Source organism: Hibiscus syriacus, unplaced genomic scaffold, assembly GCF_006381635.1.
Source record: "Hibiscus syriacus cultivar Baekdansim isolate YM2019G1 unplaced genomic scaffold, ASM638163v2 tig00111502_pilon, whole genome shotgun sequence".
NCBI classification, from domain to species: Eukaryota; Viridiplantae; Streptophyta; class Magnoliopsida; order Malvales; family Malvaceae; genus Hibiscus; species Hibiscus syriacus.
In genome coordinates this window covers 118458-146058 of record NW_024063105.1, presented here as the reverse complement: position 1 = coordinate 146058, position 27601 = coordinate 118458, and the positions used below count along the sequence as shown (strand labels likewise).

Below are 27601 nucleotides of genomic sequence, written 5' to 3'. Positions count from 1 at the left end.
AACCAACCTTATTGATAAATGGATTATCTTTTATTGATAAACGCTCCCGATCATTAAAAAAATAAGTCATAGTTGAATTCTGATAAAATTGATTTGTTAATTTGATAAATTATTAAATACATTTTGTATTAAGGTTGATGCTAATCTTTCACCGAGAACAATAATATTTATATCTATTATTTTTCCAAATTTGTTTGTTAAAGACAATAATATATATTATTTTTAAAAATTATTTTGTTAAATTCTTTAACAATTAGTTTATATATTCAATCGGTTAATATCATTTACTCTGTTTCAATTTTATAAATTCTTGTAATTTTATTGTATTTGTTCTTTATTTAATAAAATTAATCACATTCAAAATGATTCATCTCCCAATATATATATGTGTATACTATACCACATACAACGAAGGAAAGTCAGTCTGGGCAAAAGTAAAAGCACCCAAATATGGAGAGTACTACTTTATACATATGACAAAATACACAAATCCATCAGATTTTTGAAGGAATAACTCCATAAGACTAATAAAATTTGAGTAACATGCCAAACAAGAATCAAGACAGTGAACAAAAGATGAAACCAAATTTCATGACTTTCAATTTAGATCCTTCAAATATGACCTCAAGTGCTACTCCATCTACAGAGTACACACCGACAAAATCAAACATCGGTCAGCCGGCAGACCTTCGACTAGGACGCCTAGTTGGCTAGTTCCAGTATGACATCTAAGAAGGGTGACTATATCATTTACAGGGACCTAAATCGATAGAGTGGAAATAGAGAAAATATCGGGAGCTGGTGACGACGGACACACACCCTGATAAAGGAGGCTGTCCGAAGTCATTGTTATGTCAGACGCTCCGCCTAAGTCCCCAAGGATTCAGCCTTCTTCTACTTCTAGCATAAGTATGGTACTATACATTTGTTACCTGATTGGTATCTTTTGCTTCCGGAACTTGAGAAGGGTAACTGGATAGATCCATATCCATAAGTGACATATCATATGGCATTGAATAAGAATTTGAGTGGTCCATAAGCAGTGATGATTTCGTAACATCAGCACTTGCAGTAGCAGGTACAGAGTTAGGGTTTTGGGGAGTGCCTGTACCATGCGATGGGAGACCAGCTAGCTGAATATCATCTAGTTTGTTTCTTCTAACAGCATCCATCTCAGGTCCTGTTGGCACAAAAGTCCTTGACCGGTATTTCCTTGTTCCTTCATCGCCATCATTATGATTATACAGCACATAATCATGATACGTTGGTGCAAACTGTGAATCCGATAAACAAATATCAACACCATAAACAAACCCAAACAAAAGAATGATGATCTAAAATAGGAGCCTTTGGGAAATGGCACGGAGAAGGCTCACCTGGTGAACGGTATCATGATAGAAGTCATTCAACATTAAGGCATGTCCCAGGCTTCTTGTAAAACCACGATTTGTACCAATATTTGCACCAGCAAACTCTTTATATGGAAATGCATAAAGATGACCAACAGCAGCTATAAGCATCTCGACACATATACAGAAGTTTTGAAACTGAGCTGCTTCTTCAGCACTCTTTATAAATCCAGATTTTGCGGCGAGAAAAACCAGAACACCCTGCAAAAAGAAATAAAATGAATGGAGGATTGGAGTTTCGATTTTCTTTTAGCACCTTTGCAACCAGATGGGTTAAGACACGGTATGTTGCCATCACAGTAAAAGAGAATACATAGAACCATCTGTACAGGAATGCATTTTATGGGGTTTTAATAGATTGTACAATGCCGTCACAGCAGAAGGTGTGATAATCTAAAATGCAACACTTCCAGAACTTCAAATTGCTCTTATGATTTTACATCAGTGTAAAAAGGGAAAGGAAAATAAAGAAAATCGGCCTACCGTAAAAAATGAAACATAAAGATAACACTGATTTGGACAGGAAACAGGTTAGGAAAGGTTGCATTCCAGTATCTAGAAGTTGCCATCCCCAAGGTTGCTATAAAGATGCTAATAAGATTTCTGAATAATGATTATCGCCAAAAGCAACAAGGGAAGATGCAATAAAAATAGAAGGGAAGATAAAAGAATCTAAAACCCAAAAACAAAAGATCTATATTCTCTCCTTTTTTGCATGCAGAAGCACGCAAGTAACAGGCACAAGAGATTTTACCTGCCAGTAGGTTAAGAAGACTACAGATTTTATGATGATGAACTTCGGAACTGGATTGAATGGCTTAAGAAGATCTTTGCATGCCATGTAAAACACCACCAAAGCATATAGAGCCAATGTGTAAGAGATTGTATAGATGATAGTAAGATATAGATATGCTTGGTTTGGACTGAAATTCCCATCTTCATATTTTCCTTTGGCATATATATAAGGGTAACAGCAGCTAAAATGGGCTTCAGGATGACAAATTGCAGGCAGCCTTGCTTGCATCTCCGTATAAATCGCCTACATTGCAGGTTCAGATGTAAACAATCAAATTTAAGCCAAGTTTATAATTTTAAACTACAAGAAAGTCCCAATAAAATTGTAATTAAGTTTCCAATTAGTTGTGACATTAAATACAAGGAGGAATTTGTTGTGTAGGGGCAATGATTTGTCTAAAATACACTTGTTATATTGTAAAGCTATCTAATAATGGGCATTGTAGTATCTATAAGTCTCCTGATTATATTTATATTACCTGCCTACTGAAGAAGTTATTGATTATATCTATATATGATCCTATAATTTGAGATTACTGAAGATGTAACATGAAAAATGCTCATTTTGATTCTAATCACAATTACTCATGTAAGTTAATTTCGGATGATGCCATATTAGTAAAAAGAATTATTATATTGAGAGAGCCTCATTAATCTCGATAAAACTAACTCAATTTGATCAAAGTAGAACAAGATTTTGGAATGGTTCTAAAATATATCAAAGAGTTTATGTCTAAATCTATATTATATTGTTATATGGTTAAACAAAATTGAGTTCAGATTAAGCCACGCTCAATGTTATATTGTTCTATGGCTAACCTCTCTCTTGGCCGTACTACTCGGAAGGTAAAAAAAATCTCCATTACACAAACATTTCAATTGTTGAGAGCTTGAGAAAACACCTAGAGAGAGATGACCTAATGATTAAAGCATTGAAAATCTATATTACACAGCTTTAATATCTGATCTTATATTCAATTCCCAACCAGATCAAGTGACACTGGCAATTTCTCAATAATTTCAAAAGAAGACAGATTGAAGAAACTGTGTCCCTCATGTCATTTTGGCAAGGGTAATTCACAAAATACAAGGGTATACACACCACTAACTATGCCAGAGGATTACGATTAAATCTTTATTGTGGTGGATTGTCCCTCAAAGATGGCGCATTTCAGACCTTGATCTAAGACTTCTGGTGCTTACTCATACTGCTGAGTTGTTTTCAAGTAATTAATAAGGCTTCATGGTGTTCCACTGATAAGGAAGTCACATTTGCAAGACACCTTGTAGATTAAATGGGGAGCCAATTGGAAATTTCTAGCACTCGTTATCCACAAATGGATCGGCAAACAAAGTTCGTTAATTGGACTTTAAGTAATATGCTTAGGTGTCTTGATGGGAATCAAGAAGATTCGAGATTTAGTTATTCTTCGAGCTAAGTTAGCGTAGAACAAATCAGTGAATAGGACAATTATGAAGACACCTTTTGAAGATACATATGGGCCCAAACATCGGCAAGTGCTTGGTTTAGTTCCTTTTCCACTTGGAACTCGGGTGAGAGATGATGGAAAAATTTATGTTGATCATATGCCATGACTTCATTAAGAGGTGAAGGTTGCCTTGAAAGCAAGCAATGAGAGTTACACTAACACAGTTAATCTACATTGTCGAATTAAGGAGTTTGAAGAGGAAACTTGGTTCTTCTAAATGTGAGAAAGGTATTGAAGGGCATAAATCAAAGTTGACGGCAAAAAAGTTTGGGCCATATAAGGTGTTGAAGAAAATAAGCTCTAAAACTCATGTGATTGAGGTGCCTTCAAATTTGCTATTGGCCTAGTTTTCAACTTTTCTTAACTCCTTTTGAGGGTTTCAATAGGGATGTTGCTGAAACTTTAGATCAGGGATGGACTCTTGAAGCAACCTTTTGGTTGTTTGTAACTATATATCAAGATAATCATATTAGAAAATTACAAAGTCCAACATCATATTATAAAACAAGATTAAGTAGGTTTTCCAAAATCACATTATGAAAAATACAGTAAACGGTGTTATTGATGCTAGAAATGACTATACTCTATATGCATGAACGTGCATGACAATGTAAAGTTCAAGCCAGTAGTATTCCATCAGATACTCACCCATCTAGGGGAATGGGAGGCAAGCAGCATGTCATTAGACAGCAAGATGGCTTTAAAACTTGACCAGTCAAACTGAGCACAACTGCTCCTGGACCTCCAACCCATGCCAAGCAGAGAGAAAGAAAATTATAAATGACCCAAGCTTCATAACTGAAACAGTTAAACAGGAAATGGAGTAAGAACATAATAGTTTTTTTCCAAATGAAAGCCATTAAAACGCCAGCAAAACATGGTTAGTGAACCACCAATTGGGCTGTGTATGAGACGAGATAGTTCGTGAGCTACTTGAGTTCGACTAGGTCAAAGCTTGGTCAATACTCGAATCAAATGGACTTGAGTTCCTAATGAGCCAAAGCGAGCAACTTTAAAAAAAAATTTAATTTTTAATTTTTTAAATTAAATTATTAATAATATTGACATTTAAATGTTGTTGTTTTTAAAAATACAATATAAGGCTTTCATGTACCTAAGGTTCAGGTTTGAGCTTGAGTTTAGTTTCAATCAAGCAAAGTTTGAGAATTTTTCGAATTCAAGTTTTTTCGAGCTCAAGTCAAGCTTTAATTTTTTGAATTCGAGTTTGAGTCGAACTTGACAATTTTAAGCTAAATAGCTTTTGAGTCGAATTGATCTCAGCTTTAAACTTTTCGAGTCGAGTTAAACAATACTCAAATTCGACTCGGTTCGTTTGCGGCCCTAACCACCAACATTGAATAAAACAGGTTAACACTTAACATATTGTGATTGTAATAGACATACACCATCCCTAAGATCATCAGTCCATCAAATATCAATCCACATATACAAAGCATTGAATCGATAATTGATGATCAATTCAAACACCCAGAGTCAGACAAACGTACCCTTCCCGGAAGGAATTGAAATAGATTGCACTCCGTGGTACAACAAGGGACAAGAAAGACATTAACGCATAAACCTGCGAAATTTAAGCACCAAGCAGAAAGAAAATCAATCAAGTAAGAGAAAACAAAAATCCCTACACATAATCATAATATAAGAAAAAAAAAGGAAAGAGGATCGAATAAATAACTGACCGGGACCATGAAAATGATGCGGACGATGTATCTCTGAAATACTGGCTCAGTGTAATTCAAAAGATGCCCGTAGATGTGAAGAATGGCCAACCAAATGGCTCCGCCGGTACAGAAAAAGGCGAGCATGTCGAGGTAAATAGGAAATGAATCACCCATTTCCGATACCCAATTCTGCGATTCTTTTATTCACCAAAAACAAAAAAAACCTTAGGTATATTATTCCCTAGGGCTAGCAGCGGTACATGGGAAGAGCAATAAACAAGAAAGAAAGCCCTGTGATCGAATTCAATTACGCTAAATCTAAACCAATTGGCAAATTAGAGCCTTCAGCTGAAGGACGTACGGGTCGAAACTGACTGTGAAAATTTCGAGAACGATGAAAACCCAGGCAGATCTGGGCTTCTGGGATTCTTCGGAAACAAGAAACTGAAGGAATGTTATTCTCCAACAGCTGTCAATGCATCACCGGCAACCAATCATGGCGGCCCCTCCGAATTTTCCTTAACACGGCTGGCAGAATGATTTTCCCTAGTATTTTCTATCAACCCAAACAGCACAGTAGTAGCATATGATGTATGGGGATTAAATGATGAATTGCTTTTGTTAATTGTTTTTTTCTTCTCTTTCTTGTTCTTCCTTGCAATACAAACAAACGAACAAATGTCCATAACCGTAATTTGCTTTAATCCTTATCTTAATTACTGTTCTTGGTAAGTGGGCCGAAACCACACTGCCATTTAGCCCAATAGCCCAACATTCTTGTCTATTGCCTACAAATTTTAAAGGGTAAATTACACATTTCTCACTGAACTATATTCTCTCCTATTTTATTCACTGAACTTTTGAATTGTTCCTGTTTTGATCTCTATGAATTATTTTATTATTTTTTGTATGATGTGACATTTTTATTGTTATTTAATATAAAATAATTTAAAATAAAAAATAAAAACATAAGGTAGTCAAACACTATCGTCGGTCGCCATCGACCGTTGTAGATTGTGATCGTTCATTCCCAAATTTCATGGGTCGCTTCATCTTGACATCTCGAGTCAAAATCCGACTCTCATTTTGTCTTAACTTACTCTGAAATTCATGAATTAGAGATTGAAAGTGAAGAAGTTGAAACGTTTTAGTTGATATTCACGGGTTTTGAGACATTTTTGGTGAAATAACCACTAGTTTCGAACTCAGGGATCGAGACAACCCGACCTATGAAATTTAATTCGAATCAATTTATAAATGAATCATATATTACTTATATTAAAAAATAATATAATATTATATAAGTGTACTTTTTTAAAACTAAATCAAGTAGTTAAAAAGAGCCATCAAGTTTGAGTGATAAAAATGATATTATTATTCTTAAAGACCTGATTTCGAACTATTATATTTGTAAATATATACGTCAATATTATTTTTTTAAATAGATATATTTTAAAGTCATAATCTCTTGCATAAGGTTCTAAAATGTTTTGTCATAAAGTTAAGTTAAAAATGTTTAGTCGTAGAGTATATAATCTCTTGCATATTTTGACATTATGTCTTAATTTAAATATAATATAGGCTTAATTATAAAATAAATGTCCAAATTATATTGTTTTTCTTGAAGAGGCATCGAATTTTTTTTTTGAATCATCCATGTGTCTAATGTTACAAACGTTAACACTTTAGGTGTCCGAACCGTAGCCGTCGTTAAAATCTGTCGTATAATTTTAAATTTTTTATTATAAAAATTAAAATTATATTTAAAAACACACAAAAATTTTGAAATATCCAAAAAAAAACTTTGAAAATATTCATTTCAACACCTAAATCCACGTTGGGTGCCGCCATTTGCTGTCGACAAAGTTTTATCCAACCTCACCTCCCTCGACAAAAAAAAAACATATGAAATTACGACCAAACAACATTTTGTACATCGTGAATCTTAAGTGAATCATGACCCCAACGACAAATCGACGATAACTATGATGTCATATGACTAAGAAGATGACAGAGACTACGTCGACGATGGTGGTCGTGACCAACAAAGGGTAATAATGATGTGTTAGGGCTTTAGGATTTTGAAGGATTTAAAGGGTTTTTTTTAATTCAAGAGAAATAAGGTTTTTTTTATAAATATAATATTATTTTTATTTTTTTAAAAATTAAAATTATTAGAATATGACATATGTCTCTAACGAAGAAAATTAATGACAATTACGACCTGAAAACCTAAAGTGGTAACGTTAGGCACGTGGATCATTCAAAAAAAAAAATTTGGCACTTATTTGTAAAATGATATAGTTTGGGCACTTATGTTATAATTAAGCCTATAATTTAGTGACTAAATTAGAAAATATGTAATAATTTGATGAGTAATAATATAGTTTACCAAAGATAATATAAGAAGCAGAGGAGCGAGGTGCAGGGCAGCGAAGCATTCATTTGGGAAGCAGTGTAGCCTTATCCCCATCTCAACGCCGCTCCATATAAACTGTGTGTATTTCAACCTCTCTTCCCTTCATTTTCTCTTGCAAAAATATCTCCAGCCCCCGTTACCCTATCTTCTTCTTCTTCGAGGTGAAATGGCCTCCATACACACCACCACCCCGTCTCTGGAGGCCGCCTCGTCGGTCGCCACTAGAAGGAGAATAACACCCACAGCACCAACTTCCCGTTCCTTATCCTTGCCCTTCACTTTTAAGTCTCAGTTCAACGCCTTCGTAGTTGGTGGAACCCCGTTGCTTGGCTGCTTCAACCACCAATCTTTTGTTCCTCGCGCTGTCGCCACTCCAAATTCTGTTCTCAGCGAACAAGCCTTCGAGGGTCTCTCTCTTCATCAAGACGACGACGTTTATGATTCCGAGGCTGAGGCGGAGTCTTCGTCCATGAACGGCGATGAACTTGACCTTTCCAAGCTGAGTTTGCCTCAACGATTGGTCGATACCCTTCTCAAACGTGGCATCACTCACCTTTTCCCTATTCAGGTCAAATTTCTTTTCATTTTCCCCCTTTTATCGCGTGTTTTTTATGATAGCTTTTTTATATGCAAAGCTTAGGGTCATAAACGAACTGAGTTTGAACAAAACTTATAAATGAGTCGAACGAGTTGAAAAACTAGCTTATAATGAAGGAGCCTGAGAAGGAACCTGTTTGTTAAAATAAACAAATCGAACACACGACATTTATTTTCTTGGTTTATTAAATGAACATACAAATTTTGTTCATAATCTCTTATTAGTAAATGAACATAAAAAAACCTTATAGGAACGGTTTACGAACAATTAAGTCTGTTCATTTACACTCCTACCAATGCTTGTGTTGTGCAATACAAAGTTATGGTTTAAAACGAACTCGTGTTGTGCTTATTCTTATTTTCTTTCTTATCTTTATGTTGTGTCTGGCATTGTTTTGGTTATAAGTAATAACCACGAATAATTACTGTTTATCTTGCTAATACTCGAAGTACTCAATATATATATACATTCATTGATACAGAGAGCTGTCTTGGTACCGGCACTTGAAGGTCGAGATATCATTGCTCGTGCAAAGACTGGAACTGGCAAGACATTAGCCTTTGGCATCCCTATAATTAAACGCCTTACTGAAGACGATACCGAACGTACAAGGAGGTAGCAGCATACCATATATTTCATCCCTTTGTTTTCAATATCGTTGCTATGCTTAATGTTTCTCTCCTTTTAGGATGTCTGGTCGGCTTCCAAGAGTTTTGGTCCTGGCTCCTACTCGAGAGTTAGCCAAGCAAGTGGAGAAAGAAATTAAAGAGTCGGCATCGTATTTGAACACGGTTTGTGTTTATGGAGGTGTTTCTTATACTATACAGCGAAGTGCTCTTTCCCGAGGGGTTGATGTAGTGGTTGGGACTCCTGGTCGAATCATTGATCTTATAGAAAGTAACGACCTCAAATTGGGGGAAGTTGAATACCTGGTACTTGATGAAGCTGATCAGATGCTTGCTGTCGGGTTTGAGGAGGATGTCGAAGAAATTCTAGAAAATCTCCCATCAAAGAGGCAGAGCATGCTTTTCTCCGCAACCATGCCTTCTTGGGTTAAAAAGTTGGCAAGAAAATACTTGGACAATCCTCTGAATATTGACTTGGTACTTTCATCCCTATGTAATATTGGATATGTGTATACATGTTTTTTGACATGTTACTTATGTTTCCTTATCGATGATGATAATGAAGTTTATATTTCTGATCATCACTAGAGAAAATTAGTCTCTGCCCCAATTCCCGGCTGCTTTCTTGGGCTGGGAGAAGTAATGCATTGTTGAGGAAGTTAATCAAGTTTGCAAAACTCAACATCCTTTCACAGGTTGGAGATCAAGATGAAAAGCTTGCCGAAGGGATCAAACTTTATGCAATATCAGCCACTGCAACTTCAAAGCGGACCATTCTTAGTGATCTCATAACAGTAAGCAATTTATCTTCTCTTACTTTGTCTCATTGGTTCAGTATCTTATTGGTTCATGCTTTTATCAAATATAGTAGTTGCCTATCTCGTAATTTTAGTTGTTAACTTTTTTTAGAGGATATTGTTTTGCCATTTTGTGTCTAACATGTTTAAAATCTTGCTGCGCTACGATATTTTAACACCATTCAAATTTCTTTAGAATCTATGTACTCAAAAACAGAATCTTTACGTTATCTTCAGGTTTATGCGAAGGGTGGGAAAACCATTGTTTTTACACAAACAAAACGGGATGCCGATGAGGTGTCAATAGCTTTAACAAGTAGCATAGCTTCTGAGGCATTGCATGGGGATATATCTCAACATCAGAGGGAGCGAACGTTGAATGGGTTTCGCCAAGGAAAATTTACTGTGCTTGTTGCCACTGATGTTGCGGCTCGTGGACTTGATATCCCAAATGTTGATCTGGTATGTTGGCAACTCTATTATTTCTTTTGGGCCATTGCTACTTTATGCTCCATTTGATTGTTGCGTTTCTCACTTATTGTTTTTTTTTGCCTTTGATTCTACTGGTAAAATTAGTTTCTTAAGCTTAAAAGAAGATGACATTTTGAGTAGACTGTGCTTTCTAAATGACATATTGAGAAGACTGTGGCACTTACTACTATTTTCTTCAGATTATCCACCATGAGCTTCCCAATGACGCGGAGACTTTTGTGCATCGCTCTGGACGAACTGGACGTGCAGGGAAGGAAGGTTCTGCAATTTTAATGTATACTAACAGCCAAAGGAGAACTGTCAAATCTCTCGAGCGTGATGTTGGATGTAGATTTGAGTTCATTAGTCCTCCATCTATGGAAGAAGTTTTAGAGTCATCAGCTGAGCAAATTATCGCTACTCTAAATGGAGTTCATCCCGAGTCTATAAAGTTCTTTACCCCGACTGCTTGAAAGGATAATTGAAGAACAAGGGACAAGTGCTCTTGCTGCTGCGATAGCACACCTAAGTGGATTTTCCCGCCCTCCTTCGTCCCGATCTCTTATTAACCATGAACAGGTAAACTATAATAAAGTTTATCTTCCTTCTAGTAAAGTTTATCTTCCTTCTGACTTTTTTTGGATCACTCGATTTCAAAATTACATTCTAGTTTGCTTGTGGCCTATATGGACAACTTAGCACTTGATATAAGAACTTCTAATTTGAGTTTCAAGGTTCTAATCTTTGCAGGAGTTTATAAAAACCACCATAACATATTTTTTTGAAGTTTTTTCAAATCCCAGTACCTATTTGTTAAGAATTTATCTCTGTTATGTTTCTGGAATATTTTTTATTTCGGGATTAATTTAGCCTGTTACCTAATCGGCATGTGTGGCAGGGATTTGTAACACTGCAATTGATAAGAGATGAAACTTATTCCAGAAGGTTCCTTACTGCTAGGTCTGTTACCGGGTTCCTTTCTGATGTGTACTCTGTGGCTGCTGATGAAGTTGGGAAAATACATCTGATTGCCGATGAGAGGGTCCGTATCAGCAAAAGATTCTTTTCATTGTCTCCTCTGACTGATGAATTTCTTCACTCAAGACTTGAGAATGTATTTTTTTTTTTCAGGTTCAAGGAGCAGTATTTGATCTCCCTGAGGAGATTGTGAAAGAGTTGCTGAGTAAGGAAATACCGCCTGGAAACACCATCTCGAAGATCACGAAGGTTGATGCTAGATATCGTTCGCTGTTGGTCGTATTGGTTATATTACTGTCATCGGACTTAAGCTGATGATGTTCATTTATTTCTTCTGGCAGCTGCCTCCTTTGCAAGATGATGGCCCTTCAAGTGATTTTTACGGAAAATTCTCCAGTAGGGATCGTGATCATTTTTCACGAGGCGGTTCTAGGGAACGGAGAGGTTTGAGGACTTCCAGGGGTTGGGGTAATGGCCGAGATTCCGACAATGAGTTCCAAGGCGGAAGAAGCAGCTGGTCACGGGCTTCGAGAAGCAGTAGGGATGACTGGCTAATTGGTAGTAGCAGATCAAAGAGGTCACCCTTCCACGATAGGCATGTCTTCTCCTTGTATTCTCTTATGAAAAACCTATCGTCAGCCTTGTTCTTCTGTTCCAAGTTTTACATCTAAATGATAACATACACGCAGCAATCAGATTTATCAGATGATCTGATTTTCTGATATGATGATAATCCGACTATGATTACTTGAATCAATATATATTACTGGGGCTTCTTGTATATTATGATTCGAGGTTGACCTCTCTCTTCACTCGTGCAGAAACTTCGGTGGTTCATGTTTCGACTGTGGGCGACCCGGGCATAGGGCATCCGACTGTCCTGAAAAGTCCGACCTTTAGCGTGTTGGTCTTGGTTTGATATCGACATTCACCAGCTTGGAACAAAGCTGGCTGTAGTTGGGGGCACTCGGTTTTTAACAGATATTGGCATTCACTCGAAGATCTCGACGATGAAGACGCCATTGGTGCTCGGCGAGGGAGCTCTACTGATGTAGTTAGTTTTTGTTGGTAATTCAATCATTTGCTATATTAGTCTCTCTTTCTATCTCGCTAGTTTGGTGCCTAAAATGTGCGGCCTGCTAATGGCCAAAATGTTCCAAGAAAATATTTTGAACACTGTATTTTTTTTCTTTCAAATGCCATACCAAAATCATATTCCAAATTGGTTCTGGCAGGTTATATATAAAAATATATTTAAATTATTTTCTCGCTATGGGCTAGGGCTAGGGCTATTAATTGGAGACATTATTTTGATTTCGTTTTTATTTTGGTTATTCAATTATTATTTTGTGAATATATTTAATATTAAATTTTGGTCATTTATTGATGTGTCATCAAGTAATCATATAATGTCATTTTATTTTTTTAAAAACTAATAAAAAAATATCATATTAATAATTTTGTTTATTTTTCAATGATGAGTGATTAAAATAAAATCAAAACATTATATTAATTATGATTTTGATAAAAAAACTAGATGATTAAAACAAAATATAAGTGATAATTGAGTGACAAAATATGTAGTTTACCTTAAAAATATAATAGGGTAATTATGTGTTTAATATTTAAACTATCAATTTTGATCTGTTTTAGTACTTAAATTTTTAATTTTTTTTAAAAACATACATAACGTTTAATTTTTGTTTTATTTTAGTACTCTCGTTAAGTTTTTAACGTTAGGTTTTGAAAAAAAATCTAAAAGTTTAGGTAATAAAATGGACAAAAATTGATAGTTTAGGTACTAAACGTGTTAAACTTTTAACGATGAGATACTGAAATGAAATAAAAATTAAATATCAGATATGATTTTAAAAAATAAAAAATTTAGATAAAAAACAAACTATAATTAATAATTTAGGTATTAAATACGTAATTTATCCTATATTTTGAAATAGAATATATTGGATTATATTATTTATTTTTAACAATAAACTATAATATGTTGAATTATCCAATTATATACTAATTATAGTAATAAAGCACCATATTGCAATAATTACTTTTACAACTTATCAAATAGTAGTATTATTTATTTATTTATATTTATTAATACTATAATTTCTCTGCCGATAATGATTTTCATGGTGTATATAACTTCAAATCCAGCCACATCTTAGGGTTTTCCATTTCCTTTAATGTATCATCACTTTCTGATTCAATCCCAAACCCTCATTTCCAATTTCGGAAGATACATTACCCTAGAAGGTATTTCATCCTAAATTTCACCATTTTTCCCCTTTCCAATCCATTTTTATTTATTTGAGTTAATTAAATATTCATGTTTATAGAGAAACTCTAGCTCAATTCTCAAATTTGATTCCTTCATTTGTATTCATAATTGATTATGATAGAGAATCCCAATGAACGTTGTATTGAATAGCATGGTTGGGTTGATTTTCTTTTCCGGATTTTGGTTTATACTTATTTTTTTCTGCAATAATAGTTATTGATTTCGATCTCAGTCTTGTTCTTGATTGAACATTGAACGAAACCCCCGCATTGTAGTTATGGATTTGGAGAGTGAATGTCCTGTGGTTGAATTTTCCGAGGGTAATGAATCCCCGCAACACACTATACCCCATGCTGATGCTAATAAAATCAAGAACAATCAGGTTGATGCTTGCAAGATTAAGGATAGTGGGCTATGCGCAAATGATGATTTCACTGCTGATGTTCATGTAAATGGTCCTGCTGGGATTGCACTGCCAATGCATTCGTCTCCGCCTGCTAAATCTACCCCCAAAGGCTATGGATTGAAGAAATGGAGGCGTATTAAGAGAGGTTTTGTTAAGGAACCATCTCCCGTTATGGATAGTCCTAAAACATTGAAGCGATCTTCATCTGGTTCCAAAAATCCAACTCCTCAACATATGGTATCAACTGAGATCAAGCAGAATAGTGAGCCTCGTATTAGACCTGTGGCTGTGAGTACAAAAAAGAACACGAATTTTGCTAGTGGGTTCATGATGCACAGTCCCCGCTCTGAGTCCACCGAAAATACACCTCGAGGTAGCAAGTCTGCTACCGCAGCCAGTATGCCACAGGTCCTGCCTACGGTTTTGGGGTATGTGCACAGGAGAAATCATATGAAGAATTTTAGTGAGAAGAATGTAGGTAATTTAAGTCCAAGAGTTCAACAGGTAAAGGGTAGTGTTGAAAGCAGTAACAAGAAAAGAGGAGAAAGGGTCAAAATCGAGAAGGAAAACTCTCAATCCAGCATCGGATCTGACTCGAGGAGCTCCAACTTTGGCTTTATGTCAAGTCCACTTTCAGTGGCAAGTAAGGGAAAGCAAAGTGGAAACTCCTTGAATTTTGATGGGAAAAATCATGATGAAGCTCATGAAGGTGACCAGATCAATGAGGAAGTACAAACTGCTCATATGAAAGAAAATTCAAGTGAAATTGAAGCTCATGTAGGTGAAGACCAGATCTATGAGGAAGTACAAACTGCTCATAGGAAAGAAAATTCAGGTGAAATTGAAGAACTTTCACTGGATAATTTAGCTGCAGATTTGTCTCGTGAGGCTAAGGAAGAAAAAAGTGAGAGTCACTGGGTTTCACCAAATCAAGACTTGTTGACCAACTCTATTCTTTCTCTCCAATCCGTCCAGGAAGCGCTTGAAAGGGGTGGGTGATATATCCTTATACTAACTTTGATAAGCCTTCGTCATGGTTAAGTAATCATGTTTGCTGTGCATTGCTCTCTATTTCTTGCTTGGCGGCCATACCACACCACTTAATTTGCTCATATTTTAGTTAGTTTATTTGTTTGAAAATCCTCTGAAATATTTCCCTAAGTATTTACTCTAAGAAATTGATTACTCTTTCCTTTGTTCCAGAGTTGGACAAAGATTGAAAATAGTTGTTCTTCATAAAGTCTCATGGAAGCCAATTTTGAAATTGCTATAATATAAAGTCTCTACAACTGTTAAAAGGTTGTCCAAATAGCCGAAGGGAACTTCAGGCCATATAACGTTAAGTTTGTGAATCATGCATTGATAATAGACTTTAACAGTAATCCTAAGTATCTGGTAATGTCCTGATATCATCAAGAAAAAATCACCTGGAAAGGGATATTTGATTATGAATGATCTTGGGAAAAGCAGCGAGTAAATTCGAGGGAGAATGGCGGGAATGAATTTTCCTGGTTTTTGGTCAATGTTAACTCGGTTTTAAGAAGGGAATACTTGATGTATCGATGGTCAAAATATAATCATTTTGATCATGGAAGACTCTAGGATTTTCTTCTTGGCAGAGTGATTGTTATTTATATCTTTTACTAAATTCCATAATTGTATGAAAGAGTATAGGACAACAACATACATGTTTTCATTCTGGTAGAGTCATTGTTAATTGTATATTTTACTAAATACCATAACCGTATGAAAGAGTCTGACTTCGACATATATGTTTTTATTTGTTTACTGTGTCCTGTATTTCTTGAAGTTTAATGGAGCAGTATTTTTTCCTTGCAGAAATACATAAATTCGAGGAGATTGGAAAGGAACCTACATCTCTAGATGATGGTTTTGTTAACATGGAAAGCATTCATGCGGATTCTACTTTTGCCGATCAGGAAACTAGCTCATCTGACCGATTAGATTCTGAAAAGATAAGTTGTACATCAGATTCCTTGGAACCTCAACTATACACCTTAAAGCACAAAGTAAATTATTTGGAGAGCAAACTGGAGGAAGCAAGGGCCGTACTGCGGGCAAGGGAGTTGAAGATTTCTGAACTGGAAACCAGTGTAAATGGTAGCTGGTCAAGGAAGGAAGAACCAGGAGGCATTGCAGAGTTGCAGCAAAGTAAATACAGAGAAACGGAATTTGATCTCAAGGGCCTCTTTCAACAGAGAATGGAGGCTGAAACCGAGTTGCTAGCTCTAAGGAGAACTGTGCAGAAGTTGAGAGATTTTTTACGCAAGCGTCAAACCACAGTATTCAAAGAGCAAACATCAGCAGGTGTGCAAGCACGTAAGTTGAATAATAGTCAAACCGGCGAGGTTTCGAAGATGCAGATGAGAGTATATAAGGCAACATTATGTTTTTTAACACAGTTGGTATTACTGGTTTTAGTGTTCTTGTTTGTTATCTTGCAGTTGACACCCTTTACAGGGATAGATGTTCCCACCTGATTTTTTTTTGGGGGTGAATGATCCAAATGTAAGATTTCATTGTTATTATAGTTATAGAGCTTTATTTTCTTTTCCATTTTCCCCATGTTAATGCCACACCACAACTTGCTTATTGTCTTGAGTTGAGCTTCTCTCTCTCTATAGATTTAAGGCATAATAACAAAAAGAGCCTTAATATTTGATAAAAGTATCACTTTGGGCCCTATGTTTTTTTTAGTACATTAATCCCTAACGTTTAATTTTGGGTTAAAAAGAATACTGCCCAACGCTTGTCTTTTGACTCAAACTGAAACATTGAGGTTTAATATGTTTCCAAAAATAAGAATAGGGTCCAAAATGATATTTTTATCAAACGTTAAGGGTGTTTTTAAAGTTGTTTATATGGGAGTAGAATGATGTTCTGAACTACCACCAAAACTGTACACATGCTGTATCCATACCCTTCAGAATTGTCATGATAATGTCAGGAATGGGTTATCTTCTATGATGCTTTAACTTGAAGTAACCGCTTGTATTATGCAAATTTATCTCCTCTACCTTAGGGATGACAATTGACAATGGGATGAGATGTGTGAGTATCTAATCGATTCAAATTCCACCCAATATGGTTTCGATAAATTTTGATTTTGATCTGATATGAAAATTAATTAAAAATTCAATTTTGAACTAATTTATTACTTATTTCACATTTTAGTACTTGAAATTCTGATTTGATATGAAATTTAATTAAACATTTAATTTTGAGATAACAATTTAACCAACGAATTTCACGTTTTTATCCAAATAGATCGTTTAATTTTAAGTAAATTTGAAGATCTATAAGTATTTATTTTATGTTAAAAATTTAACCGTTAAATTTATATTTTTCAAACATATTATTTTAGATCAACATGATAAAAATATATCAACTTAAATTTAAAATTTAAACATATATTCAATATAATATATTAATAGTATATTAATATAAAAAACCTTATAAAAATATGTAATATATATATAGGGTTAAATTCCACTTACCATATATATAAATCTTATAGTTTTACACTTTTTTAGAACTAATAGATTTATGAAAATCAAAGGTTAAAATTAATTCATTATTTTTTTCATTGAATTTATTCTCATTTTAATACAAAATTCACACATACACACACATAGATAGATAAATAGATAGATAGATAGACGATTTAGTGATGCAATCATTGATGTATTTTTAATAGAAAATTAAATCTAAAATTTAAAGCTGATATTAATAAAAAAATATTTAAATTTTTTAAATATAAATCATAAAATAGATATTTGATATATCATATATATATATATATATATATATATATATATTTATAATCCTTTTTTTAATAAATACATATGATTAATAAATAAGTTTCCCTTAAATTATGAAAAAATAATAAGTTTATTAAAAATCGAATAAAAATTATAGTTGTTTGAAATTTCAAAGTCTTATTATAAATAATTAAAATTATTTTGTTTTTGAAAAATATAAAAAAGAGAAAATATAGTCCATATATAAACATTAATCAATTTACTATATTATGATTACTATTAGTTTGTAAGAAAAGAAAATCGATAAAAACCACCACCACAGCGCTTCATTCCATAACCCATCCTCCTTTTCTACCCATGACTTCATCGGTCGGTGGCGGAGGCAGATACATGGCCTTCTCTCCGTCGCCTTCCGCCCCTCACTCTCCCCATCTCTCTGGCTTTCGCTCTGCCGCCACCGCCGCTGCTCTTCTCGATCAAGAGAAGTAAGCTGTTTGTTTTTCTCCTCTCTTTTTCTTCACTTTAATTTTAATCCAACCCTTACGATCGTCGGTTTGTCAGTTAATATAGTGATCTCGCCTCTGATCTTTCTATTTTTCTTTTGATTGGTTAGCATACTGTTAAAAATTGTTTTTTCTAGCTCACTTCTGCTGCAATTTCGTAGATCTAAAGCTTGATCTTTCGTTTTTGAACGGCCTATGTTTTTCGGTTCGAGTTTCTGTTGATTTTAGGATTTTACTAACAGATCAGTTCGAATTTCGGAGGTGATGAATTTCCAGTGTTGTTTGTGTGGGGGTTGCGGTTTAAGTTGTGATCTGCGAATAGTTGTATTGGATCGAAGGGGATGATCGAATATCTGCAATATTTTGTAAAATCAGAATCCGAAAATTTGCGTTGAAACCTTAAATCCTTAATATGTTTATTTTCCATGGAAATCCAAATCTGCTAAATATCCAAGTCCAATTTTTTTATAAAATAAAATTTTTCAAAATTAAAGCTGATAATTAATTTGGATCTCCTTATCCAAATCCATTATCTGTTAAAGTAAAGTGGATTCAGATAATGGAAGTGTTAATCTATTGTCATCCTGCAATTGAAGCTAAATATGATTGTTTCTGTTCAACTTTAACATCACCTTGTTTAGATAGATGTTTTAATGTATTCTTGGCTGATGGTTTCTGTTTTCCCTTTCGTAGATATCTATCGGAGTTGCTGGAAGAGCGTTACAAGCTTACCCCATTTATGCCAGTGATCCCTCATACGTGTAGACTGTTGAACCAGGGTGAGTTCCTCTAAGTAGCAATCTTCTTTTTCTCGTCAAAGGATCATGCACACAGCACACTATATCCTTCCCTCCTTGTCCTTACTAAAACAACTTAAGGCTAACGGTTAATTGCCAAATACTAACTCGACATGTAACTCATTGGAAATGGTAATCAAGACCCACTAACACTAGTTTTTTTACTAAATCTCCTGTCAAAATTAATTCTTTTGGTAAAACATGTGAATGAATCGTGGCTCATGTCATGACAATTTTTTTATAGAACTTACAATGACTAAGATGCAGTGGAACTATGATAGAGGTCCGACTGAGTCCATTTTTAGCCCTCTATGTGGAGACTTGCTTACTCTTTCCAACTTGTTTTGGGTGGAGCAATCATGATTCAACAAAACTATGGTTCTAAATTTGTTTTTAGAAAACAATATGGCCTTCAATGTAACAATGGGTGGTTAGACATTTCTTAGAAAGGAATGAAAATGAATGATAAAGAAGAAAGAAGAGGTTGCTGCTGCAGTGATAGATAAGAGAGAAAATAGAATAGGAACAAAGAGGGAAGAAAAAGTTTCTGACCTAAACTAACAGTGTTGAAGGAAGAAAATGGATATGAAGAAAGAGTTGAGGGGGAAACTCGTGATTTTACTGGTATTTATCTTAGGAAGCATTCTATGGTGGGTATTCCGATCCCAAGGTCTTTTGAGGAATTGAGAAATCTTGGTATTAGGTAGTTGTTGTGAGAGACGTTATTTAACTGCTTCTAACCACAATAGATGATTGTTTGTTTTCCCTATCTTCTATTGTACAAAAGTTGCCTCGCAACAATGTGCTAATATTTGGTGGGAAAGATTAAATAGTGTTTCCTTTATTGTTTCCTCTGTTTGTATTGTATTCTTTTTCCTTTCTGTTTTCTATTATTTCTGATACTAACAGTTTCTTTGTTACTCCATGATTCTGTGGGATAGTAGGTGAAATAATTCGTTTTAAATTAATCTTAAAAATATTTATTATTGATTCAAAAGTAAACTAAAATAAAATTTCATTGCATCTTTCATTTCTTTTCTTACTCAGCTGGAAGAGTAACTTAATTCATGAAGCCACAGTTGGCATTCAACTGACTAAATTAACATTGGCTATAGTCTCTCCATTTTGTGGTGACTGCTAACTGATTTCTTAACGCTAACTGGTACATCTTATTCTTGAAAATGACATTTTTGGAGCAGAAATTTCGCGTATAACTACACTGTTGGGGAATGCATCAGTTTTAGGTCAAAGTGGGCTTGAACAAGCTAGCACCCGGACTTCTGGAGGAATGATTTCAAATGGAGGAGCTGATATGAACAGATGGATATCGCGGTTTCAATCAGGAGTATGACTACTAACCATTAACCTAACTCCTTACCATCTAATTTTGCTGCTTTTCGAGGTATTGCTGACTTAATAATTTATGACATTTCATGCTAACCTAACCTTTATTTGAAATCTAGCTTGTATAGTTATTTCTCCTTATACAGGAAAACTGAGGCTAACATGAAGAATTCTTGAAAACTAATTTTAACTTTAAAAAGTGTTTCAGGCTGTTTCTCGGGTTTCTATCATTGTCAAGATAAAATCAGACATGCCGAGATGATAGTTAGTTGTACTCTTATATTTGTTAAGCTTCAGTTCTTTTTAGGATGGAAGCCTGAAATGTTGAATAAGTGTGATGCAATGCAGTTAAAAGTTTGGATAAGAGGGCTAGTCTCTGAATGCTGTGTTTATTGCTGACTATCTTACTCCCCCCCACAGCAACAACAACAAAAAGAGGGAAAAGGAAAAAAGTGGTTTCCATTATTTCAGTTTCCTGTTGTATATTTGTGCAAAGGCTATCTTTTTATTTCATAGGCGCTGCTTAGATGGTATCTCAATATGTTAATGGTTTGACTGTGTTAATAGGGTCCTTATTCATCTGGAAATCCATATGTTGCTGCTTTTAGACATCATAGTCCTTGAACGAGTTTACTCATCTCTTTATATTCTGCCTGAACGGTATCTTTTTACAGTGGAAGACAATTGCATTAATCTTTTAACATGTTATTTATTTATTTTAACAACACGATGAATATTATGGTGCAGATGCCAGGTTTAGTGCAGCCCTCTTTGTCAGAGAACTGGCTGAATTCTCAAGGTAGCTCGTCCGGTCTTATTGTTAAGAGAACAATCAGAGTGGATATTCCTGTCGACAAATATCCCAACGTATGTATGAACTCGTCATCAAAGTGATTTAGAACATATCCTTTTCAGTGTCTAAATGAATTTAATGTTGCAGTACAATTTTGTTGGTCGCCTCCTTGGTCCTAGGGGCAACTCTCTTAAGCGTGTGGAGGCCAATACAGAGTGCCGTGTCCTTATAAGAGGGCGGGGCAGTATTAAGGATCCAGCTAGGGTAATGATCCTTTTCTTTCATCATTATAAGTGATTATTGCTCATTAAATAAGTTTGGTAAATATGTGATCTTATTTAACAAATTTTGAGGAACTTGAAATATTGCACGTCTTAAAATATGGATAAACAAACTTAAATGACTTAAAATTTGTGAAGGAGGAAATGATGAGAGGAAAACCTGGGTATGAACATCTGAATGAACCTCTTCATATCCTAGTTGAGGCAGAATTACCTGTTGAAATAGTCGATGCTCGCCTAATGCAAGCGCGGGAAATACTTGAAGATTTGCTGAAGCCTACGGTTAGTAAAATTTTCCTTGTGTTGTGATAATATTAATATTCTGTATATGCTTTCGCTTAACTTCTTTATTTCATTTTCTGAAAACAGGATGAATCCCAGGATTTCTATAAGAAACAACAGCTGCGAGAGCTAGCAATGCTGAATGGTACACTTCGTGAGGAAGGGTCTCCGATGTCTGCCCCTTTATCCCCCTTCCAAAACAGCCTTGGAATGAAGCGAGCCAAGACTAGGGGGTAAACGAACCCTCCTTGAGGGCTGTTGGAACTTGTGTCTTAGTGTCTGCCATAGGCAGCAATTTCCCGAACATTGCAGGTTTTGTCTGTATGGGCGAATGCCTCTATTTGCAAACGGGCACTGGCTCGGGCACTGGCTCGGGCACTGTTACTGTTGTGTGCCAGTTAAGTTAGGCCGTTCTAACTTGTTTTATATATGAGGTGTGTTTATGTTGTGTGTTGGGAGGAGGTTAAATGCTAGTATTACACAAGTAAGCAATGGGTGTGAGTTCATTTTCGGGTTTCGGATTTTGGTTCGCATGTTGGTTCAGGCGGGCAGAGAATAGCTGTGCTAAACTCTAGGTTGCATTAGATTATGTTTATTAAGTTGCATTATTAGATTATGTTTATTATTATTGTTTATTAAGCTTTGTAATGTGAAACCTATGTAAATTAAATGTGAAGGTTTGTATTATATAACGTGATATACACAGCAAGACCGTGCCCGGTGGTTTTATTTTACCCTACTCTTTAGGAACCTTACCTGGATCTGCGTTTTCAGGTCCGAGGTGGCTCCTTCGATCATGTTCTGGTTATATGCTGGTCCGCTCGGATGAATCCGACAGCTCTGTTGCCTCCCACCTTCATATGTTTTCAACAGCCCGACCTTGACCCAAAACTCAGGTGATCCCAATTTAGTCTAATTTTTCACTAAAAGAAAGCATTTTTTTAAAACTAATAAAGCAATGTATGAAGATCTGGGTAATATCCATCCGTTAGAGGGGATTAATTTTCTGTGATCTTGTTTAGTCATGTGTAAAATGAAACACAAAGGGTACGGATACATTTGTCTCTTTTTTCTTAAGGGAGATTTTAACTTATTCTCTTTGGAGCTCATTTAAATCCAAAATCATTGATCAATGATTAATCAAAAAAAATGCTGTGATGTTCTACCTTTGCCTTCTATTTACAACAACTGGCAACGATTCGGTTTTTTCTTTGTCGGTGGAGTTTCGTGTAGGTTCATACCATTCTTGAACGTATTAAATAAAACGATCTTGTCCAATTTGTTATATTTAAAATTTCAATGAGAAAAATAAACTTATTTAAATATTAGTAGTTATTTCACTGTGTCACTTCAACAATTTGTCAAAATAAAATAATTTCAATTAAACTTTAGTGATCATATTTTAATTAAATAAAAGTGAAAATGATTGAATATTATATTTTTTGAATTTATTGAGGAAAAATATATAAAATTTAGACGAAAGTGGTTAATTATATAATTTACTTTTTATATATTTTCTATTGAAAATTTATATTAATCCTTAAAAAATTTATAAATTTAACCTCTTTTGAACTTTTAAAAATTTATTTTTCTAATATAAAATTTTATAGACATCTCTGAGCGTTTCTAATATAAAATTTTACATGCATCCCACAACGGGTCGAGTAGGTTAACTCGGATCCCTACCATGACCCGACAGGTGGGTTTAATTAAAATTTCATTTATTAATTTCCTTGAACTTACTTTTATAATTTCATCCGCATCTATATTTCTATTAAGTATTAGATTAAGAATAATGAAAAATCTTGTGAAAAACACACCAATTACCTGTATAACAAGAAGATTTATATAGTAGTAATGCATGCTTTTGTCTTCTTTGCTCTTATATCCCTCACCACAATAAAATTTTACACTCAAGAATTAAATCCCAGAAAAATATCTCATCCATGCCCAGTAGATACCAGAAGGTCTTACAATCGGGACAAGTTCATCACGATTCGGAATTCGGGTCGCGAACGCAACAAAGCCATTTTTTCTATAAAAAGCAACACTGTATCAAAAGAGAAAGCCATTATACAGAATCGAAAACGATGCTACATATGCACATTGTAGGCTAAAGTCATTAGAGATTACTTACGGTCTGGGGTTTGTCGGATTTGGCTTCAGGTTTACCATAAGGGTCAGCCTTTTCCACTAACTCGGGTTTGCCGCCTGTTTTCTTCTCGTCCCTCGCCTTGTTGAAGATCACGGTAAATCCCTCGGCCGATGCAGGATCGTTGACATCCCATTCACCGAATTTCGGCAATGGTCGTCCCCGCTCCTGTTGAGCATAAAAGAAAAGGTAAAATGCTCCCCGTTAATATCCACATAACCAATATAGGTACACAGACAGAACATCATCGTGACAAAACTGGTACCTGTCAAGATTCACCAAGCATTCGATCACACATCATAACTAGTCATACAACTGTACAAACAAAAGTAGTCCAAGCACAGAATTATTTGTCCAAATTCAGTAAACAACGTTCGGCAGCAAAACAGTTACTCTAATGAATTGCTTACCTTGATGGTTTCAAACTCTAATAAAAAGGTAAAGAGAAAAAGACAATATGACAAATCAGACTTCATTGTTTTCCATAGAGGTCAAGGGACACTGGCGTAACCGTGTATGACAGATATTTCACTTTCTAGGTATTTCTAGACTTCTCAGTTTCTTTGAACCAGACAGAGTTGATCTATTACGTGCTATAAACTAGCAATCAAATAATTGGCCAACTACGAATAGAACACAGCATTATTCAATCGAACATAATATCATTGGACACAATGCAACCTCTAAATGCCAATGAAGCTTCTAAACAACTGCTGCTAGATACCATACGGCTCTTACATAACTTCAGCTTCAACTTAATTAAAGTAAATTTCATTTAACGAAAGAAAAAAGTAATTTGCATGTTTTGCAATATTGAAGGGCGATTGATGTGATTTCAATTTTCAGCTGAGCTCAGATCAACGACGCTTCTGATCATTACAGCAGTCAGGTAAAATGGTGGTCCTAAATAGATAGTGCAGTTCCAATTCACCAGTCACCGGTTATTGATTGCTTACAGAAATCAATCCGAAAGAAAACCTGGTCCAGATCTTAAAATTCCCATGATCACTATTTTTCAAATAGGATATGTACGGCCAAGAAAATCAATCATAGATGATCCACGAATACATGTTTTAAGCTATTATATTATCAGTAATAATTCACTTCAGAGAATTTTATTGAATGGAGCTGTTAGGTGAGTAAAACAATGATGGAAACCGTGCCTAATTAGCAAAAATACAGTATATCACAGTTAATGTGGAGATCAAAACGCCACAGAAAAACACGAGCAGTTAATCTGAAACATTCGCAAAGATACGGTAAAAAGCTTAAATTATCTTGAAAAAAAGGAATCTACCAACATAAATAAAAAATCAAAATAATATTAACTAACGGGAATCTGTGCATAATTTAGTTGGACATTTCAAATATAAACTTTTCCATAGACCCCATAAGGAACTCTAATTAGAGCAGGCCAATTGAACATTCAAAAAACCGATATGACACATTAGTCTATTTTCAGAAAATGATCATATTAATGGGTTACAACATTTAAGATCAAGCTTCCATTTGCAAATTAGACAAAATCAAATAACACTAAAGCAACGGCAAAAACCATCTCAAAACACGAAGCAAAAGCTAATTTTCATACTGATCAAAGTTCAATATATCGATTCTGGATATGTTCTGAAAATAACTTTATGGCAATTCTACCGTATCACCCCTTACAAGATCCAATAATTAAGCATTTTCATAACAAAATTAATGGTACATTAAAACAACGAACCCATTTATTAATGCATCTTTTTTTTATTATAAATTCCAAGGTTCTAGAGTGAAATCACCTAAAAGTATAACAATTCCCCCACCCAGGAATCATGTTATCACACAATTAAATTGCTCAAAATGGTATATAATTCATCAATTAGACAATACAAAAGGCTCAAAACTACCTTCCATCAAAACTCATCAAAGAAAACGCCAATCAATACGCAAAACAAAAGCTCAAATCCATCAACAAAAACGCAAAACAATAAAAAACCCAGAAAAGATATCAATCATGGCAATCCAAAACTCAAATCCATAAACAAAACAAATGAATTTAACCAGACAACAAATTTAAACCTTTTAGATGATGGTAATATGAAGAAGAATAAGAAGAACCCAAAAGATCACATACCGACATGAATTCTTGAGAGAAAAACTCTCTTGTTGTTGAAGGGAGAGATAATAGGGCTGCGGAGAGAGGGGAATGGAGAAATAATATTTTTATATTTTTAGATATGGATAACGACGTTATTGTTAACGGTAAATTGATAGGGAAAATAGTGGAAGTGAAACGGAGGCGTTAATTAAAACCGTTTGTGAGAAGGCGGAGATAACGGAACAATACGATGAGCTGGCAGACTGTATTATGAAAAAAAATATTAAATAAACAACTAATTTTAAGGTGAATTTAAAGAAAAATGGTGAAAATAAAGTCGTTTCTACAACTTATATATTAATATTCAAATAAAGTTTGTTCCATATACAATCTTATAGATGAAAATGATAATTTAATATTAAAATATTATTAACTACATTTATAAATAACTTAAAATTAATTGACATGGAATGGATTGAGTTTTTGGTCGACTCGAGTATTATACCATTTCTTCAACTTACATTTGCTTTATTAAACTTAAAATAAGTAAAAATTTATATCTGACTCGGTCTTATATAAGAAATGTTTATATTATTTTCTCGGGTCGAAAATTTTCACTCTAAATTATAATTCGACTTAATTTTATTCTTAAAAAGATAACGTGAACTCAAACTTTTTTTTGTTGTTGAAAAAACATGATCCTGTAAATTCAGATCAAGTTGAATATTTTTTTTTAAATTTGGATCCTATATTTAGGATGGAAACAGGCCAGTCGGATTATTTTTTATCCACCTGACCCGATCCAAAATAGAAGTTCTTCACCCGCACTTAACCCGGACCAGATTTAGGAGGAATCAACCCTACTCAAAACACATATCGATATTTTAGATTAAAACTCACATCCACATCTGTATTTCGATTGAACTAAATATATATTAAAAATTCATTTTTATTAGGTAAATGACCTAATCGAAAGAAATAAAATAGAAATGATAATTATAATGTTATATCAGATCAAATTAAATATGATTTTTTATTCTAAATTCGAATATAACTCAATTCGACCACATCCTAAAAGAATGACCGATTCAAACCTAAAATTTAAAATATAAAACTGACCCAACCAAATCGAGTCAAATCTAGATAAAATAACGGCAAAATTGGCCCAGTAAGGTATATGAGTTTTTTATTTAGCCTAATAGGACAAGTAAAAATTTATTGTGGGATACATGGTATTTTGTATGGGACATGAAAATCGTCACATCGAGATGACGAGTTTCAATAATTTTTTATTCTAAATTTTTACCTCGATGTGATAGATTTTAATAAAAATTTATATTTTATTGGTACTCGTCATCTCGAGGTGACGAGTTTAAATAAAAAAAATATTTTTTATTAGAACTTGTCACATCGGCGTGACGAGTTCTAATGTGACAAGTTCTAATAGCACTGTAGAAAATACCGTAGATCCCAAAATATAAACCGAGATGTCTTAATGGGCTAAATAAGAAACCCGTTATCCTTATTGGGCCAAAATAAACTAAAATAACAGTCCCTGCCCATGCCCATTATTTCTAATTTTGGGCTTTTCCATTCCTTTAGGCCCATCTAGGAAAGACTCTT

The 27601-nt window shown here is 34.5% G+C and overlaps 3 protein-coding genes and 2 pseudogenes across 3 annotated transcripts; 3 read left to right on the top strand and 2 right to left on the bottom strand.

Annotated features, from left to right (window-relative positions):
- Nucleotides 1-566: 566 nt before the first annotated feature.
- Nucleotides 567-5954, bottom strand: LOC120163900 (annotated as a pseudogene).
- A 1889-nt stretch (nt 5955-7843) lies between these two features.
- On the top strand, nt 7844-12365 carry LOC120163894 (annotated as a pseudogene).
- A 1355-nt stretch (nt 12366-13720) lies between these two features.
- LOC120163895 (WPP domain-interacting protein 2-like) lies at nt 13721-16605 on the top strand. The gene is made up of 3 exons (XM_039173702.1): nt 13721-14670; nt 14743-14952; nt 15801-16605. Exons 1-3 carry the CDS (start codon nt 13833-13835, stop codon nt 16460-16462), a joined length of 1710 nt encoding a protein of 569 aa, XP_039029633.1. The 5' UTR covers nt 13721-13832; the 3' UTR covers nt 16463-16605.
- Nucleotides 16606-18045: 1440 nt separating this feature from the next.
- LOC120163896 (KH domain-containing protein At5g56140-like) lies at nt 18046-22452 on the top strand. Its single transcript, XM_039173704.1, has 7 exons — nt 18046-18228; nt 18940-19025; nt 20243-20388; nt 21135-21254; nt 21328-21444; nt 21600-21743; nt 21831-22452. The coding sequence occupies exons 1-7, from the start codon at nt 18101-18103 to the stop codon at nt 21978-21980; spliced, it is 891 nt and encodes a 296-aa protein (XP_039029635.1). The 5' UTR covers nt 18046-18100; the 3' UTR covers nt 21981-22452.
- A 1099-nt stretch (nt 22453-23551) lies between these two features.
- LOC120163898 (protein NOI4-like) lies at nt 23552-26087 on the bottom strand. The gene is made up of 3 exons (XM_039173706.1): nt 26015-26087; nt 23881-24063; nt 23552-23778 (listed from the first exon to the last, which is right to left on the bottom strand). The coding sequence occupies exons 1-3, from the start codon at nt 26018-26020 to the stop codon at nt 23734-23736; spliced, it is 234 nt and encodes a 77-aa protein (XP_039029637.1). The 5' UTR covers nt 26021-26087; the 3' UTR covers nt 23552-23733.
- Between the last annotated feature and the right edge of the window lie 1514 nt (nt 26088-27601).